Source organism: Parambassis ranga, chromosome 2, assembly GCF_900634625.1.
Source record: "Parambassis ranga chromosome 2, fParRan2.1, whole genome shotgun sequence".
Lineage (NCBI taxonomy): Eukaryota > Metazoa > Chordata > Actinopteri > Ambassidae > Parambassis > Parambassis ranga.
The window spans coordinates 16,798,181-16,815,969 of NC_041023.1; the positions used below are offsets into that span (position 1 = coordinate 16,798,181).

The following is a 17,789-nucleotide window of genomic DNA, read 5'->3' on the forward strand; positions in this document are numbered from 1 at the left end:
AAAAATCCAAAATAGGTCATGATGACAACTCTTAATTATATCAATAGATGGTGCCAAACTACGTTTTGAAAAAAGTCAGCCCAAACATTACTCATTGGACATCTATTTATTTTTTAACCAATCAAGTAAACTCACAACAAATAAAAGGCAAATCTCTTATACATATTATATAAAATAAATAACATTTATTCAATAATGTTGTGAAGAGTGAGCATGGAGATCAGAAGCTGTACGTTTTTTTTGTGCAGACCAGACAGCTGCTGATGTGGTTTGTATTGGTCCACTAAACAACATTTAAAAAAAAACATTAACAACATGGTTCAGTATTGTTTTTTGAATTTGCTTACTTCACCTTTTCCCCCTAGGTGTTAGATATAACCATTGATCAATGTTACATTATAGGTACAGAGCTGGAGTCAGGATGTGGTTAGCCTAGCTTAGCATGGAGACTATAATTCTGCAGCTATATAACAAACAAGCTACAAATGAGAGGCCTATGTTGACATTGTAGCATTTGTCCCCCTGCTTCCAGTCCTTATGCTAAGCTAGGCTATTAACCAATCAGATCCCATTCTGTGCTTAGATACATTTATACAACTTCTTCATTAAGTATACAGATACATCTTTTGCATTTGTATGTTCATTACGTCCATAGGTTCAGTCCTTCCAGTGTGTCTAACGCATAATGAGCTTGCCGTGTTTATTAGCACTGGGTGACATGCTCAGTGGTTTGCTAACAGCACAGTATTAACATACAGTATTATACAGTTTAACCCTGTTCAGATGAGAAAGGTAGTTGCAGAGATCATGTGATGGTTTGGATGAACATTTAGCTAGCACCCCCATGACAACATCGTCACCTTATCTGAAAAAAGCTAACGTCTGATTGTCACACGCTCCCTTTACGATGACAACCAGGATGAGCTGGAATGAATAAAAAATACAAAATAAAGGGATGGTGCATATTCCTTACAAATACAAAGCCACATGATATACAGTGTATTCACTGGATAAGCCATCCACCTAAATAAAATGCATAATCTGTTGTTGTTTGCAGTGTGTGTGTGAGTGGATAGTGTTTTCTTGGTGAGACGCTGGTGAGTGGTGGAGTGGTGTACGTTCCAGGCTCGTAAACAGCAGATTACAAGGCTCTGCTTGGGCCTCCTTAATAAAGGAATGCATGATCCTCTGTGTTAAAGGGAGCTCCTGCTTGGAAGTTATGTGCATTATAAGAACAGAAAGTCGACCAACTCTATTACAGCTTTGTGTGCAAAATCCCAAATAAACCAGGAGCCAGGACAAAACTAGCCTAGCATAGCATACACACTGGAGGCAAAGGGGAAACTGTAACATTAGCTTATCAACCACACCTTCTAGAGGCAGTTACAAGAATAATCTTCAGATGTCGTTGCATCAATGCACAAAAAGAAGAAATCTCTCTCTCCTTGCTTTCACACATGCTCTAAAAGATTTGGATACAATGTAGGTGGTGTAGCAAGTTGCCATAGTGATATTCTGCGGTGATCTAAAAGAAGCAGTCTACATTTTAATTATATGGCAACAAAAATGTGATTTCTGATGTTAGCTTTCAAGAGCTGGAATGTTTATGGTTCAATATGGAAGCCAAAGCCTACAAGGCCAATGGATGGTGTCACATTATAAGTGGAAGTGAGCAAGCCAGATGTCAGATCAGTTTTTATTTTGTACTGTGAACTCAATTTTAGGAGATAATCTGGGCTTAAAGTGGACAAAAATCAGATTCCAATTGGATTTAAAATAAATCTTTCTAATTTATCTCTTGATTTATTGTATTAGCCAACATTTATTTGAGCCTATCCAATTAGTGTATGCACCGAACCGCCATAACATTATAGGACTGACAGGTGCCATGGTTGGTTGCCATGACACCTGTCATATTAGTAAGTAATAAGTCAACATTTGTCCTCAAATCTGATGTTAGAAGCAGGATTTGAGTGACTTTGGTGAGGACCAATCTCTAAGACTGCAGCTTTTGTGTGGGGAGGGGGGCTTTCTGGTCTACAATGGTCATCAAACGTAGTCCAAGTAAAGGTCAAGATCTTTAAGACTCCCTTAATGCACATGGCTGTGGTCCAAGCTACTAAACTTGCTTTGACCTGTAGTTTATCACAGTCACACTCACACCTGTGGCCAATTTAAGAGTCCCAAATTTGGTATGTGGGAGGAAGCTATGGAAACTCTACACAAGAAAATGGCCCTGAGCCAGATTTTGAACCAGGAACCTTCTGTCTGTGAAGGCCCATCTGTGCCCCTGGTCCAAAAACTACTTAAGAAGTTGTTGCTAGTTTTGTGACAGAACACACAGTGCATCACAGACCAGTCAGGGTGTCCATGCTGACCCTCTGTTTACTGCTGAAAACTCCTACAGTGGACACATCAGAAGCGGATCATGGTAGAAGGTGGTGTTTTAAAGCTATTTTGGTGGCAAATGATTATATTAGGTGATAATGTGATAGCTGATCGGTGTCCTTAGGTCATCCAAACATTTCATCCAAAGGCCAAATTTAAAGGCTTGGTGAACATAGCATTGGTCGTCCCAGCAGAGGGCTTTTAACATAACAAATACGTCGCAAACATAAAGATGAACCTCTTCCCGCTGCCTTAACGGGAACCATCATCTGCCCTAATTACAGAGAGCTTATCTTTTATGTATACTCCTTAACTACAAATAATCTCTATCTTTTTACAAAAAACATCTATTCACAGAGTGATCCAAGTCAAGCTTGGCGTAAGTGCACGAAGCAGGAGGAGCACGTCGATTTAACATGGTTACACTTATTGCGGAGTGCGCCGTTTAACAATAAATAGCTTTCGGTGACCTCTCGTTTCTATAGATTCTACTTTTATTTACAATGTTACAGTCACAAAAGATCGCAGGCAAAAGCATCGCACAAACTTGGACTTGGTAGAAACCCACAATACTGCCATGTGTGTGAGAGAATGGAGGTGACACAAGACTGAGGTCCATCAACTCCTCGAACCCCCAGATCATGATCACGCCGGGGGTGTTTTTCTTACCCCTCATGCTACACCACATGAATTTACACGTACAACTTGCCTATAAGATACATGTGGGTGGGGAGGGGGAGACAATCCCAGGTGTCCCCACACACAGGATGGGTGCACTGAGCACAATGTGAGGAAGTGATGGATGGTGATGCCACATGGTTGCCGAGCCTGGTTTGGTTTGGATGGACGGCTGTGAGACGAGGTGAGTTCTCTCGGTGTGGCGGGACAGTTGAGTTCTCAAGTCAGCAGTGGCAGCCCTTTTCAGGGGACGCTGCGGCCCGCTCCTCTTCATTTACGGCCGGGTAGAGGACCTTGGCGGTGAGGCCACTCTTTACTCCGTCCCAGCCATCACGTGTGACGATCTCCCCCATCTTCATCAGCTCGTAGATGTCTCTGGTCAGCAGCTCGAAGGCGCGGTCCACATTGCTGTTGCACTTAGCTGATGTCTCCACGTAGCGGATGCCGAGGTCAGCGGCGAGCTGCTCCGCCTCATCCCGGCTCACCTTGCGGTCCTTGTTTAGGTCACTTTTGTGGCCGACCAGGATGTACACCATGTGGTGAGGGAGGATGTGTTCGCTCACTTCCTTGTGCCATTCTCGAACATGCTCAAAGGTCTTGCGGTTGGTGAGATCGAAGACCAGCAGTCCTCCAACGGAGTTGCGGTAATAAGATGTTGTGATGGACCTGGTGAGACGACACATTGATGACAATATTAGAAACACCTATTAGAAACTACCATCAAAAACCTCTTGTCTGCTAATATTATGGCTGATATCAGGTTATCACAAGTATATCAGTACATGTTGGCTTACATGTGTCAACATAATGCAGGTTTGACTTTAATGTTGACAATACTCTACAGTACATGTAACATAATACATCAAATCAGCACAGATGCCTTGACAGTTGCTAAGTTGCTAACTAGGGATTGAACAGGGATTGAACTGCCAGGTTTACAGTTGGTGGAAAACTACTCAAAAGCCATAGCTGCTGCCACTTGTAGTCAGTGAGGACCATGTTTAAGTTTAAGTCTAGCCTCATATCTCAATAAAGTGTCACTCAGGCAGAGGAAAGCACCTTCTCGCTAAGCACTGTACACCATGTGCTACTCCTTTGATTGTTTTCTACAAGGGGTTAAATGAGACTACGAATGTCATCAAGGGATTTGTACTGTAGAAGAAATAAGTGAAGCAATTTTAGTGGTTATGTTGTTGTCATACTACCATGCTGTAGTTCATGTTTATAGCATCACATTAGCATTTTACCCTTTAGGAATCATATTTTGGGTTAAAAAATATGAGCTTGTCCCGCTTAAGAAAATGTGTCAGTGTCATAGTTCTGCAGTACTCCAAGGGTTAATGGAAAAATCACATTGGATTTTTGTTAAGGGAACCCATTGGATGTTAACTTCAACACAATTTAACACAAGACGAGTCAAAGTTTAAAACAACTTCCTGGCTGTCCTTCAACTCCACCATAATCTCACGTTTGTGAGAATACTGGACCTACAGTTAGGAATATGTTGCATTGCTTTTTACATGACATCCCCTGTCAAGCAGGAAGGATCAGCCATCTTAGCATAGAACACAATGGAGAGATAAATACCTGCTATTTGTTAGGGTGAGGACAACAATCATCAACATAATCTGGGCTAGTCATTCTCCATTTTTTAGTGTCTTTAAGCTTCCTGAGGTCCATAAACAAATCTAAGGCATCATGCTATGACAGTCCTTTCAAACCACACAGTGCTGCTGCTTTACTGGAATGTCATGCCAGGGTGTCAGTTTGTATGCAAATTCTCAGTTGATTAGCCGTTGGAGTTAGCATTCATTTCTCACTAAATCAGACAGTAATCAGAGGACCCTTAAGGGTCCCTCAAAAAGATTGTATATGATCTTTGCACATTGTAGTTTTAAGAACTGCTGATTTATTTATTAAACACATCAGACGTGTTAAGGCAGAAGTGAAAGACTTCTGTGTGTGGTGAAGCCTGAAGGAAAACACCCTCAGAAGCTTTGGCATCAAAAGAGAAAGCAAGATCTGAGACAAGGCAGTTCTTTAAAAGGGAAATTATCCATGACAGCAAGGGAAGAGAACAGCAGGAGCAACAGGACAGAGGAAAATAAATAGATTTGCATAGATGTTTGTCATCCCTGCGTTGTCCTGGAGACTGTGGAGTCAGAATCAGACTGGGGGCCTAACATCAGAGGGCTGCCCATCATCTGTATGATCATGAATGAATGATGAAAAAATGTATTGGGCATCATTTTTCATCGTTTTTTGGCCTTATTCCCCTCTGCGTAACCTCACAGTTAGACAGGAAATGGCCCTGATGTAATGTAAAGGGTTTGTCAAACATGGAGGCCTCTCCATCATTTAACGATGTGAGTGTGATCGCATATATACATATATTAAATCAAAATCCATTGTCTCGTTGTTGTTTTTTTTATTTACCTGAATCGTTCCTGGCCGGCGGTATCCCAGAGCTGCAGCTTTATTTTCACGCCGGGCTCGATTTCAAGCGATCGGGCGTAAAAATCTACACCGACCGTCGGATCGGCCACATCGCTATAAATTCCGTCCGTGAAGCGTTTCAGCAACGACGATTTCCCCACCGTGGAATCCCCAAGTAAGATGATTCGGAACTGGTATTGCCACAAAATATCCATGGCATGACTAGCGAAGGAGATACCCGCGCTGCGTGTGTGCGTGTGTGTGAAACAAAGCCCTGTGCGCGCTGTGTTTACATGGAGCCCCGGCTGCTGCTGCCGCCGCTGCCTGCCTGCCTTCTGCTCATGAAGAGACGCGGAGCACAGAGCGACCGCAGCAATCATGTGATAGATTTACCTATGCTCTACTACACTGGATATCACTCCTATAAACCCACTGCAGCCGCCAATCAGTCGTTTGCACGTTATGAAACAGACTTAGCGAAGCTTAAAGGCAAAAAAATCCAACTTGGCCACTTTTGCAACACACATGTCTACATAATCTATATATTTTTTAACTGTTTATTGTCACACTGCACGAGACAGATCAGTGGTGCTGCTGTCCGTGGTTCTGAACTAGTTTACATCCAGCCATGACGGCTCTACTCACTTATTATTGGTCTTTCTGTTGAATAAATCTTTCCCACCTCTTTGTAAAACATGCAAAAGTATTTGTTTCTGTTATTAACGCGTCTACGTGGCAGAAAACAGCACAAAAGGGCACAAATACCTAAACAAGCGAAGAAAGAATACATCTCCCATCATGCAACTGGCCCACATGAGTTGGGCGGGCCAATAAGCGCGTCGATGTTGGACCCGTGCATATATAATGGAGGCGAACGCTTCCCTTTACCCTCTTCTTCATCGAGTCTAACACGAGGGAGGGAGTCCATTTAGCTACAGTCATGGTAAGGGCGCTGCTATTGTGTTTTTTTTAACTTGATTTACATTTTGTGTATTTGCATTGTTGGTTGCAATGTAATGCACATTATAGCGACAATTTAATAATGGTTCAATATATAATGATTTGATAATGGTGTCCAATTCGCGCTAGCCGAGGCTAAGTTTAGCCAAGTAGCTACCGACTTGGCTATCTAACTCTGTGACCCCACAACGTTATATAAATAATTGTTGGTCGTTTATTTTTCCGTAAAATGAGATGCAAACTAAAACATGGCTTTGTTTATACGTAGTTGAATAATAAAACTTACATTTCTGCCATTTTTGTAAGGCCACCATTTAGCCACGTGGTATTTAACGTTAGCTTAACTTAAAATGAAAAGCTAACGCTGTGCATTGATCGCTTTTCTTTTTTTACAGGATAAACAACAAATGGCTGCTGTACCTAGCGTCTGTGAACCACGGTGGTCAGCGCAGGATGCAGGTAACGCCACAATTTCTTCTACTGTGGTAGTTAACAGGCTCCTATCGAAGCCCTTCACGCTCTGCGGTAGCACTGAAGGGTCAACAGGAAGCCGATAGAAACACTTTCACCGACGGTCGCTGTTCAGTTAAATGTAACTGCTTCAGCAACATTTAGGGGAAGGACATGTAGACCTGAAAGTGTAGGCCAAATTCTAGAAATTCAAATATGACATTTTCTTAATCCCATCTTCCTGTAGGTGTTGGATGATCAATGCGCAAAGAAAAACTGAAAACGAGTGACATGAAGGTAAGTGATTGCAATGATTGTCTTATTTTGAAAGCCCTGGCTGTGATGACAAACTTGCCCTCACTGAGATTAGGCTTGATTGAGTCTTTATTAACTGAGCCACATGTAAAACAAATCATTCAAAAAATACTGCAGTGCATGTAACTGACCAAAGCCATCTGCTTTTAGGAGACCATGATGACTGAAAGGGAAAAGGTGCTATCCTGAGGATTGTCGATATACGGGTAACTCTTGGAATATTTTTGGGGCTTATCGAGCATGCTATCCTAAGGACCTGAGCTTTGTTTGTGGCTCAGTGTTCTCCAAGTGTGTGCTAGATAATTGGGTGGTCTTTGACTGCTGTGGCCCATTTCTGTCATCAGCAGCCACTCAGCTGTCCTACAGATATCCTAAATGCAAGCAAAACTCTAGATATACATATTAAAATGCTTATTTGTTTTAGGCATCCATCTGCATGCGACTCCGGGGTACTACACTCTGCTGGTCATCTGCTTCCGTTTAAAGGTATGCATATTGGGAGAAGTGATCTCTAAGGCATTTTCTGATCCATGATGACAACTTTAACATATGGTGACTGCTGGATGAGACTTGCGGATATGGGGCTGAGATCACACCTCATGCATTGTGTTCACAGAAAATGTAAGAATTGGTATTTATTTGGTTTTTCTGTTCTCCATGTCCAGTGCAGATGAAGGGGATATGCACCCACCTAGATGAGCTGAGGATGCAAGAATGTGGACTGATGCTGAGCATGATTTAAATGTTCATAAACTTTAACAAACAACCTTGTAATTTTACTCTTGACCATAATAAAACTTGTAAAAGTCTCTTGGAATTACTTTATTTTTTTTAACTGCCCATTCTGTAACGGTGAAATAAGCATCCATAAAGCAATACCTATTTACAATAAGGCCAAAAAGAACATCATACTGTCATGACCAACATGTCTGTATGAAAGTTGAGCATTACCGGGGGGCTGTGGTTGCCATTAACCAACACCAGCCTCAGCGCATGTTGTTAGTCATTTGTGATGGATGGTAACTTGAGTTCAGATATTTCTGAGTCTGGGGTGCTGCTGCCACTCCGGTCACTGTACGTGTCCCTGCACAAGAGAACAAGGCCCTGATCAGGCGATTGGTTTTAGAACCATGTGTGAGTTCAATTGTGTAATCTGATTACCGTGGAGACAGCCGGCAGCCTTTCTGCAAGTAACTTTGCAGCTTCCCTGCCGCTGCCAGCAGCAAACCAAGGTAGGGAGGCGATGGCTTGATGGGGCGAGAGGTGAATTCAGGGTGGTACTGCACTCCAACAAAATATGGGTGATCTGAAAAAGGAAAATAAAGATGATAAAGATTGAACCAGTAAATTACAGAGGCATCATGGCCCTGTCAGTGTTCCTCACCATCCAGCTCTATGACCTCCATCCTCTCTCCTTCCACATCCTGACCTACGAAGCGGAAGCCCTTGTCTTCAAAGTGACCCTTCAGCTCAGGGTTGACCTACAACAGCAACGCAAATTTAGAAAAGAAAAAATACACAGGACCATTTTTGTGATGATTGAGTGAGAGGTTAGCATACCTCAAAGCGATGTCTGTGCCTTTCATCCACATAGTCTGCATCTCCATAGAGCTTACCTGGAAAACATAACACAGTAAACACAGGGCAAATACAACACATACAACACAGCTGCTGGTCCTAAACCAAAGCTTTCCTTACGTAGAACACTGTTGGTGGTTTTGAAAATGGTCCGTCTCTTCCCTAGCCTCATAGTGCCGCCCATCTGCCCGGGGTTGTGTTCTGGCATATCAATCACCTGCGAAGGTTAAATGAAAAAAAAAATGTTACTATAATACAACAATCACACATTTATGCATTATTTCAAGATATCAGAAAACTTACCACAGGATGCTTTGAGTCTGGGTCAAATTCAGTAGAGTTGGCATCTAAGTGGACAGAGACATAAATTCAAACAAAGAGCCAGATCTGGAAGGGTGTCTCTTGACAACTATGTTCTACGTTATTGCCAAAAATATAAACATTAAAACCAAATGGTTATTTTACCTGCCCAGTCGAGCACGTTCCTGGCAAATTCACACACAGCCAGCTGCATTCCAAGGCACACACCTGCACAAACATACAAAAATCAGCCGGTCATTGTGTTAGTGTTGTTGCTGATCGCTTTACAGGCTACAATAAAGCGTGATAGTGAATCGTCTCAGCAGCTACACTGTACCTAGGAAGGGTTTTTTCTGTTTCCTGGCCCAGTTGATGGCATGGATCTTTCCTTCAGTTCCCCTCACACCAAAACCTCCAGGAACCAGGATACCACTGAGGACAGCAAGCGAAGACATTAATAGAATTGCACCACCCAGTTAACAATCAGCTGATTGGACTCATCAGAACAGGACATCCTGTCATCCTGTATGGACTCACTCAGCGCTGCAGAGTTTCTGCCATGCCTCGTGATATTTCACCGGCTCCTCCTGCAAAGTGCTTGGCTCCAGATACGCCGAGTCTATATACTGAGAAAAGACGAACCAACACAAGATAAAATGTGATCTCAATACATATATACAATCATATGTGATCTTGATCTGCAGAGCTTCCTGTACATACCTTAACCTCCAGTTTATGGCTGATGGCTAGCGCTGAATGCTCCAAAGCCTTGATGACAGAAGCATAGGAGTCCGAGAACTTGGTGTACTTCCCCACCAACGCGATAGAGCACTGCTCCAGCAGTCTGTCTGACCTGTGAGGACAACATGAGTATGAGTACATTAACCTTCTCTTGAGGAAAACCTGACTTCAGTGACCTCTTACCTGTCAGACATCTCCTTCCACTTGGTTAGCATTTTTCTGGGCCGCGCCTCAATGGGCATATTCAGCCTCTTGCTCAGGTAGCTCACCACGCCCTGGTCCTCCAGCAGCAGAGGTACTCTGTAGATGGACGACACATCGTGCACGCAGATGACCTGTAGGCAAGGTAGGTCAGCGAGGACAGAGTAACCTGAAGGGTTTGTTTCATCAAGGTGACACGTGCTTTGCTTACCTGTTCAGGTTCTACGTGGCAGAACATGGAAATCTTTTCCTTGACAGAGTTCTCCAGAGCGGTCGAACAACGGCACATGATCTGTAAACAAAGGAAAACAGTTTTTTTTGTGAAACTGGGTGTGAAAAGTACATCTAAAAACGTTGTGTAACCCCTCTTTTAACTGTGTTTTTGTGTAAAAAAAGACGAATTGTAAGATTTAGTTGATCATCAGCAGGCACCTCTATAAAAACCGACGCGTTTGCCACTCTTGATCATTCAGATTAGGACTGGGGGATAAGGCCTAAAAATAAAATCTGATTCCCCCCCCCACTCGGAACACTCGGTGGTGGAGGGCTGATGATTTGGGTTACAGGATCTTATGAAAGATCGAGAGAAGAAACTGTAACAACCATTTCTGGCCATAACCGTGCAGCCCTAGCGTTGGCACCAAACATTCACTTTCTCAGTATCTTCCTCAAGACTAATACAGATGATAACATGTGCTCGTGTGTACTCACCAGATCAGGAGACAGACCCAGTCCTCTCAGCTCTCTGACGCTGTTCTGTGTCGGTTTGGTCTTTTGTTCTCCTGTTGCACTGGGCTGAACACAACAATGCAGGCGCATAAACAGACTGTATATAGCCAGCGGCCATCTTGGTACATTGACTTTGGTAACACGGCTGTCCGGAGAGGTCCGAAGGTGCTTACCTGTGGTATGAGACTGACGTGTATGTTGCAGAAGTTCTCTCTCTTTACTTTGAACTGGAACTGCCTGAAGGCCTCGATGAAAGGCATGCTCTCTATGTCTCCCACAGTGCCTCCTAGCTGTAAACACACACACATACCAGTGAGGATAGTGGAAGCCTTTGCTCTCTTTTCTTTTTGAACTGATTCAAAAAGAAAGTGAAACAGTGCATCTTGGCTCTCAATCCTGTTTCACTGTGTGCCATATTGACACCAATCCTTTGCCCATACGCTCCATCTGTGCTTCATTCTTATTTTTATGTCAGACAACCACTCAGCTTACCTCTATTACACAGACTTGAGGTTCTACGTCATCATCATCGACTGGTATTTTTGCCTGCTTCACCACCCATTCTTGGATTGCATCTGTGATGTGTGGCACCACTGGGGGGAAAAAGATCATTAATAGTTAATTATCTATCATCAACATGAAACAATGTTTCTCACACAGAGACACAGCAGTTGTTTACCCTGCACAGTCTTCCCCAGGTAGTCTCCCCTCCTCTCCTTATTGATCACCGACTGATAGATCTTTCCGGTGGTCAGGTTGTTGTCCCTGGTCAGCCGGATGTCCAGGAAGCGCTCGTAATTTCCCAGATCCAAGTCCACCTCACCTCCGTCGTCGAGCACAAACACTTCCCCTGGACAAAATGAGCCGTCAGGACTGTACATAAGGTGCATCTACAGCTATATATTCATCAATATTGGTGACAACATGGACATACCATGCTCATAGGGTGAGAAAGTGCCAGCATCGATGTTGATGTAAGGGTCAATCTTGATGGCAGTGACGTGCAAGCCGCATGACTTGAGGATCGTGCCCACGCTGCTAGCAATGATGCCTTTGCCAATGCCAGAGATGACTCCTCCAGTTACAAGGATGTATTTCATCATTGTGCTCTGGGATCTAAAGACAAACGGCTGTTTAGAAAAGCTGCAATGAAATATTTTCCCATTGTTTTGTTATCTTGCACTTTAATCTGTACACAAGAATGTGATCCTTGGACTATGTCATGTGATCTGACCAAATTCCACTGGCTGATGAAAGTCAGGAGATGTGATAGAATGCTCAAGGACAAATACATAAGGTGACACTTAGATTAACTTATTCACTGAATGGTGATTATTAACTAAGTAATCATGTAGGGTGAGTTGCAGAACTGAGAATACATTTTAAGAAAACATGATTTGGAATTATTTTTTCTAAAGGTAAACTCTTTAGGACTGGTGTTTTACAGAATATTCCTTCTAAACTCACAATAAAGGCAAGCATAAAAGTGAAATTGAAACGCGCTGCAACCTAGCTAGCCAAAACAATGGCTAAACATCTGTATGCTTCTAGACGTTTTTTTTGTAACACGAAGGAACGTGCTGCCCCCAAGGATAATAAACGGATAAAAACGTCCACACTCTAAAACACTGGGTTAGTTAAGGTTACAGAAACCTCAGTTACCCTAAAAATGTCTGTAAATGCGAATACATCGGAAGTTTTCAGTCCTAAACACACTAGTTACAGGAAAACGTGGCGCAGTCGAAGCGCTCGGTTACATTTACGGCAGAGACCGCGCGGGCGGGGAATTAAAAACTCCCTAGGACTATTAAAGGAAGTGAGCATACCGCCCGTGCAGGTGAAAAAAGGCAACGGAACCGAAGTATTACCGCCAGTACAGTTAGCATCTGGCTAAGGAAACGGTAGACAGTTATGGCTAAATATACGAAACCAAGCCCTATATAAATGTCTACAGAAAAGTGACTTGCTAAAGCATGGGCTTGACAAACTCCGCGATAAGAAGAGTTCTTCAAATGCAAAGTAGAGCTATGGTTCAATTACTAACAAGCTAGCTAACATACATATTAGCACAATACCCGCACAGCTTTTAAAGTAAAAGCATGTAAGAGAAGCATGGCTTCACATGTATCCGAATCTTACGGGCAGTCTATAATAACGTTGTATAGATTTTTATATTGCGACTACTGTTGATTTACAGTCTGTCGCTACATTACACCGTTGTATTACAATGTTTGCTTTTTGTTTGAATTTTAATTTGGCTCTTCTGTACCGGAAGCCGAGCTTATTTCCTACGAGTACTAGGTAGCTTTACAGAGTTTGCTAGCTAGCCAGCAGCAGCTCTAAACAGCATCAGATTTCAACTCACCAAAATATTTTTTAGCCAGAGCGCCCTCTGAAAATCAATCCTCACCGACGAAAACGACTCCCAAGATATTTAGAGACGAAATTTCGAAATCGATGTGCAAGCTTTCAACCACTCGTCCTCTCTATAGACCCATGCATGCTCAAATTGACTCTACACGTGTATGGAGCACGATTCAGGACTGCACTACATCATTCAACACACTTACGACAACACTGTGCTGCCTTCACGGAAGGCTCGGAAACAGTAGACTTCTACTACAGTGACATGTCCAACAAGGAAACACGTTGATAACGTGATTTTACTAAAATGCATAGTGAAAGGAATAAAATGGGTAAATAGTTTTGTTTCCACCATTGTTTTGTGTTTCTTTGTGGGCGTTTGTAGCTGTTTTGGGACTTTGTTAATTGAGTTTATGCATCTTCAAGCAACATTTTGTGTATCTGCGAATGGTGGTACTGTCTTCATTTGTATGTTATTTTTGTGTATTTTCTTGGGTAATTTTCTGTCTTTTTGTAATGAATACACTCCTGTTTTAGTGTTTTTGGCATATTTGTGTACTGTATCACCTTTCTGAGGCTGTATTCTCTTTTATTTTGTGTATTGTTGCCAATGAATTGTGTGCAATTATTTGTCTATTTGAGGCTGTATAGTATTGTTATTGTTCATTATTGTTTATTTTATTGTTTGTGTTTTTTAGGGGGTGGTTGGATTATATTGTGAATGTTTACTGTATGATTTTTTTTATTTTAGATACTTTAGTAATCCCAGATGATTTGGGGGTTTTGAGGATTTCAGCCACTTAAGGATTGTTTTATGTTTCTATGGGGGTTGCTATTATAATATTTAATTGGATAATTGGACTATTATCCTTGTAATTTTTGTATATATTTGTGCGTATCTGTTTTCTTTTTATATGGTTATAAAGTGTCTTTGTCAATCCAGGCTTTTTGTGCATTTGCATTAAAGTGGCTGTTGGCAAGGTGTCAGTGAGCACAGTTTCCTTCACCTTCGACAGGCACTCAGAAACTGAGGGAAACTAACAGGAAGAGGTCTGGCAAACACAAAGCCACAACAGAATCAGAAGACAAGTTTCTAAGAGACAACAGCTCGTGTGATTGGCGGTTGATGGGACAACAGCTTCAAGCAAAGTTCAGTGGCCATAGCAAGCAAGTCTCAGCAGCAAGACATCAGAATAAGAAAAACAGGCTTTGCCCATGCCATGAAACACCACCACTCAAGCTTGGAAGAAGGTGTTATAGACTGATGAGTCAAATTTGAAATAATATTCAGCTTCAGTTCACTCAGGATTTTTTGTACATCATTAAGTAGGTGACAGGATGGTTCTCTCAGTTTGTGACATCAACTGTCAAGCACGGAGAAGGAACCATTATAGTCTGGGGCTGGTGACTTGCACAGACTGAGAGGCACCCTGAGCCAGAGGAGCTACCACAGCACCACGCATTCTCCTCTGGTATGTGTCTAGTTGGTCAGGGGTTCAGCCTCACCCCAAACATAAGTACACTATGTCAGAACTACCTCAGGAAAAAAGAAGAAGATGGTAAGCTTGAAAACATGGAGTGGCCAGCACAGTCTCCACATTTAAACCTCATAAAGCTGGTTTAGGATGAACTAGACAGAAGAGTGAAAGCAAAGCAACTTACAAGTGCCACACTTTTATGAGAACTACTGCAACAGAAAGAGTCAGAAAAACTGCTGCTGAGAAGGTTAATTTTGTTAATCAGTGTGATGACTCTGACTTTAGGCTCAACAGATCTCACTCACCTGCTAATTTCACTTTGTGGTACACCCCCCTGAGATAGTTTTGATATTTTGTCATGGTTTTGTCTTATGATCTTCGGTGCTGGTTGTTTTTGTGTTTAATTGCCATCTATTGCAGTTTTTATGACTTGTTTTGTGTATTTGTAGGTGTAGGTATAGATTTTTTGTAGTTTGGGGGCTCTTTAATACCTTTATGATGATTGTGTGTATCTGATGGGGTTGTGATCTATGTTTTTTGCATTTGTTTTTGTGTCTTGTTTCCTCCACAGTTCTATAGTTCTTAGTGCATTTTTTAGACTGTTGAGTCTTTTTAGTCTTGCTTTGTGTAAATCAGCTTGTTTTATGTTAAATTGCATTATTATGTAGTGTCTCACAGTAAGGGCTCCTGATGCCTCAGGCTGTTCACTGATCCATCCCTATACTTTGATACTTTCTATTTAGTTTAACAGCAAACCCCTCATCATTGCTTTTCCTGATTGTTTTATTATCACAGGACAGGCAGCACAGATTCTGCATTTGGATCAGCAGGGGGCACTGTTGTCTCACTTTTAAATACCCGCGGGGCCACAGAGAGGGAAATAGAAGCATCTTCATGTATAAAGGCTGTTTAGCCAGCTGATAAAAAAGCCTGCATGTTTGCTTTAAGCTTTATAGATTCTATCTACAATAGATTTTTTTGCACTCAGAGCCCCTTGCATTGTTCATATCATAAGTGGCAAATAATCAAAAATGTGCTGCATAATTCATCTAAATTACTTTTTGTTCACATTTTTCTTCTTCTTCTTTTTTTTTGAAATAATAACCACATATGCATCCAAGAATAGAATACGCCATTGTGTCCTGACAATAGATATAACAATGTATCAGTGTGACTCCAGTGTGATAATGGCTGCTGCTCAGAAGGCGACAAAGCGAAAGCTGAATTGGTCCCACAGCAGAAAGACATAAGTGGCTGGAGGCACATAGATGTTTTCCTGTGGGGCTACAACAAGCAGGTTCCTCTTTCTCTCCCTGACACAAAACAACACTTTATGCCAGGCTCTGTGCTATATAATAAATGGCCACAGTCCAAAGTGGTTAGTTACAGTGTACTCTGGAAAGGTCAATGGTCTTGTTATGTGGATCGCTGTGTGTATTATCCTCACACATGAAGCCTCTTGGTTTCATCAGGTTGAGCAACAAGGCGTCCACAGCGCCCGCTGTTTGTTTAGATCATCTGAAAACCAGGTTCATCAGGCCCGCTGTGTGTGTGGGTGAGTGGGAACGCTCCAAATTAAAACAACAAAATGATGGTGTTAGTGACTGATGGCTGACTCACAGACAGATAGCTCGGGCGCTGACTGATGCCTCTTTCTCTCTCTCTCTGTAACACCCAAATCTCTCCTCGTGAGCCCGGCTTATTATCTGGAACACAGGAGGGGGGGGGGGGGCTTAATGAGAGTTTTAATTCATTTTTGACCAGAGCTGTGATTGAATTTAAACTCCCACAGAAGGGCTGGATCCTCTCCTCTACCACAAGCTATTTCCTCCTATTAAGAGATGTAACAGAAGCAGCAGGCAGGGAGGCAGGTCAGTCTAAGATGGATGTTTTCTTTTCTTTGTTTTATGGAAACAGATATTTCAACAGAAGGGTTTATAGGTGTACTGCTGCTGCTCCTCAACACAGATCAACACAGAGAAAGGATGATTTTTAACCTTAGAATAAAGATAGGACAAAGAGAAACTAAGGTGGCTTAAGTAGTATGGAGAAAGATATTATTAATATTAATAATATGAAATATTTTATTTTATTTTATAAAATTGGGCTGAGAAAAACTGCACTTCTTCTAGTGGCCACTTGAGTGAGTCGATCCCCATAGACCTCCATGTTAAAATGTCCATCACAGCAGGAAGTAACAGCCAAGTGCTTTCTCAGACAGTGGGTGTCTTGCTAATGCTAATGTGATATTTTTGCCAGATCAGAAATGCAGTAAAATGAAGAGTGTTTTTTTTCTGACAAGTTTGTCTTTAGCCTTTGTCCATGAATACAATAATATGACTTTATTATGATATTTTAAGGCTGACATCTACCTACAATACTTCCAACTGCCTCTGTGTATGACAATCATACCCCTAGACAACGCACCAGAGAATCATTGATAACCCTAATACATATATATCCGAGTCCTGATCGGGAGGTAACGTCCGATTCTGATCGGGTCTGAAATCACGTAATCAGGCCCGATTTCCGATCATGCGATCAGATCTGTACACCCTAGTTTTTAATCATACTCTGCTTTTTGGAATTAGGCTACGGACTGGTTTTGTGTGGCACTGTCTTAGTTGCATTCACTTACACTGATCACCCACAACATCATGCCTAATATTATGTAGGTCCCCCTTTATGGACTGATCTGCAGAATCTTGAGGACAAGTCAATGCCATGAAGTAGTTGTTGCATTCCTCACACCATTCCTGAACCACTGGTGCTTTGCAGCGGGGAGTATTATCCTGCTAAAAGAGGCCACTGCCATCAGGATAAACTGTTTCCATGTAGGGATGAACATGGTCTGCAAAAACACTTAGCTAGAGGTGCTCACCAGGAACACTCCACAGAGCTGCAGTCTTGGAGATGCACTGACCCAGACGTCACATTTTGGACCTTGTAAAATGTCACTCACATCCTTCTGTTGCCCATCATTCCTGGTCCCAACAAGTTTGAGGACCAAGAGTTTACTTACTGCCTAATATGAATGTGACAATGGCAACTAGATAATAAGTGTCAGTGCTCAGAATGTTGTGGCTGATCAGTGTACTTTGCCACTAACTGGCTTTCTGAGTCAATGTGGAAGGCTCCATGTCACCATCTTGGCATCGCCCAGGTCCACCA

The 17,789-nt window shown here is 42.2% G+C and overlaps 2 protein-coding genes, 1 long non-coding RNA gene and 3 other non-coding genes across 9 annotated transcripts; 4 read left to right on the top strand and 2 right to left on the bottom strand.

Annotated features, from left to right (window-relative positions):
- Window positions 1-222: 222 nt before the first annotated feature.
- On the bottom strand, window positions 223-5,847 carry rab42a (RAB42, member RAS oncogene family a). The gene is made up of 2 exons (XM_028396175.1): window positions 5,503-5,847; window positions 223-3,732 (listed from the first exon to the last, which is right to left on the bottom strand). The coding sequence occupies exons 1-2, from the start codon at window positions 5,715-5,717 to the stop codon at window positions 3,291-3,293; spliced, it is 657 nt and encodes a 218-aa protein (XP_028251976.1). The 5' UTR covers window positions 5,718-5,847; the 3' UTR covers window positions 223-3,290.
- A 521-nt stretch (window positions 5,848-6,368) lies between these two features.
- On the top strand, window positions 6,369-8,038 carry LOC114432188 (uncharacterized). Its single transcript, XR_003670232.1, has 6 exons — window positions 6,369-6,445; window positions 6,858-6,921; window positions 7,160-7,209; window positions 7,378-7,433; window positions 7,652-7,713; window positions 7,893-8,038. It is a non-coding gene; the product is annotated as an uncharacterized LOC114432188 (long non-coding RNA).
- On the top strand, window positions 6,955-7,090 carry LOC114432741 (small nucleolar RNA SNORA16B/SNORA16A family). The gene has a single exon (XR_003670306.1). It is a non-coding gene; the product is annotated as a small nucleolar RNA SNORA16B/SNORA16A family (small nucleolar RNA).
- LOC114432749 (small nucleolar RNA SNORA44) lies at window positions 7,464-7,595 on the top strand. Its single transcript, XR_003670313.1, has one exon. It is a non-coding gene; the product is annotated as a small nucleolar RNA SNORA44 (small nucleolar RNA).
- Window positions 7,750-7,823, top strand: LOC114432757 (small nucleolar RNA SNORD99). Its single transcript, XR_003670321.1, has one exon. It is a non-coding gene; the product is annotated as a small nucleolar RNA SNORD99 (small nucleolar RNA).
- On the bottom strand, window positions 8,035-13,333 carry ctps1a (CTP synthase 1a). Of its 4 annotated transcripts, none has more exons than XM_028400043.1 (18): window positions 13,142-13,333; window positions 11,711-11,892; window positions 11,456-11,626; window positions 11,269-11,369; window positions 10,950-11,066; window positions 10,759-10,842; window positions 10,259-10,339; window positions 10,030-10,181; window positions 9,826-9,958; window positions 9,643-9,731; window positions 9,443-9,537; window positions 9,271-9,333; window positions 9,109-9,152; window positions 8,926-9,022; window positions 8,788-8,843; window positions 8,612-8,708; window positions 8,389-8,533; window positions 8,035-8,311 (listed from the first exon to the last, which is right to left on the bottom strand). In XM_028400043.1, the coding sequence occupies exons 2-18, from the start codon at window positions 11,877-11,879 to the stop codon at window positions 8,227-8,229; spliced, it is 1,779 nt and encodes a 592-aa protein (XP_028255844.1). In that variant the 5' UTR covers window positions 11,880-11,892; window positions 13,142-13,333; the 3' UTR covers window positions 8,035-8,226. The 4 variants fall into 4 exon arrangements, with proteins under 4 accessions (XP_028255844.1, XP_028255847.1, XP_028255845.1 ...); XM_028400046.1 differs by lacking the exon at window positions 13,142-13,333 and adding an exon at window positions 12,744-12,832; XM_028400044.1 differs by lacking the exon at window positions 13,142-13,333 and adding an exon at window positions 12,603-12,737.
- Window positions 13,334-17,789: the final 4,456 nt, after the last annotated feature.

What these genes read in the sequence shown, in the direction of transcription:
- rab42a (XM_028396175.1), bottom strand. Translation starts at nt 5,717, where the DNA reads ATGGATATTTTGTGGCAATACCAGTTCCGAATCATCTTACTTGGGGAT. An exon ending in GCCGGCCAGGAACGATTCAG is followed by an intron (nt 3,733 to 5,502) that starts GTAAATAAAAAA and finishes TCGTCTCACCAG; the next exon opens with GTCCATCACAACATCTTATT.
- ctps1a (XM_028400042.1), bottom strand. Translation starts at nt 12,467, where the DNA reads ATGTATTCGCATTTACAGACATTTTTAGG. An exon ending in TTTCTCACCCTATGAGCATG is followed by an intron (nt 11,627 to 11,710) that starts GTATGTCCATGT and finishes CATTTTGTCCAG; the next exon opens with GGGAAGTGTTTGTGCTCGAC. An exon ending in TGGAAGGAGATGTCTGACAG is followed by an intron (nt 9,959 to 10,029) that starts GTAAGAGGTCAC and finishes TTGTCCTCACAG; the next exon opens with GTCAGACAGACTGCTGGAGC.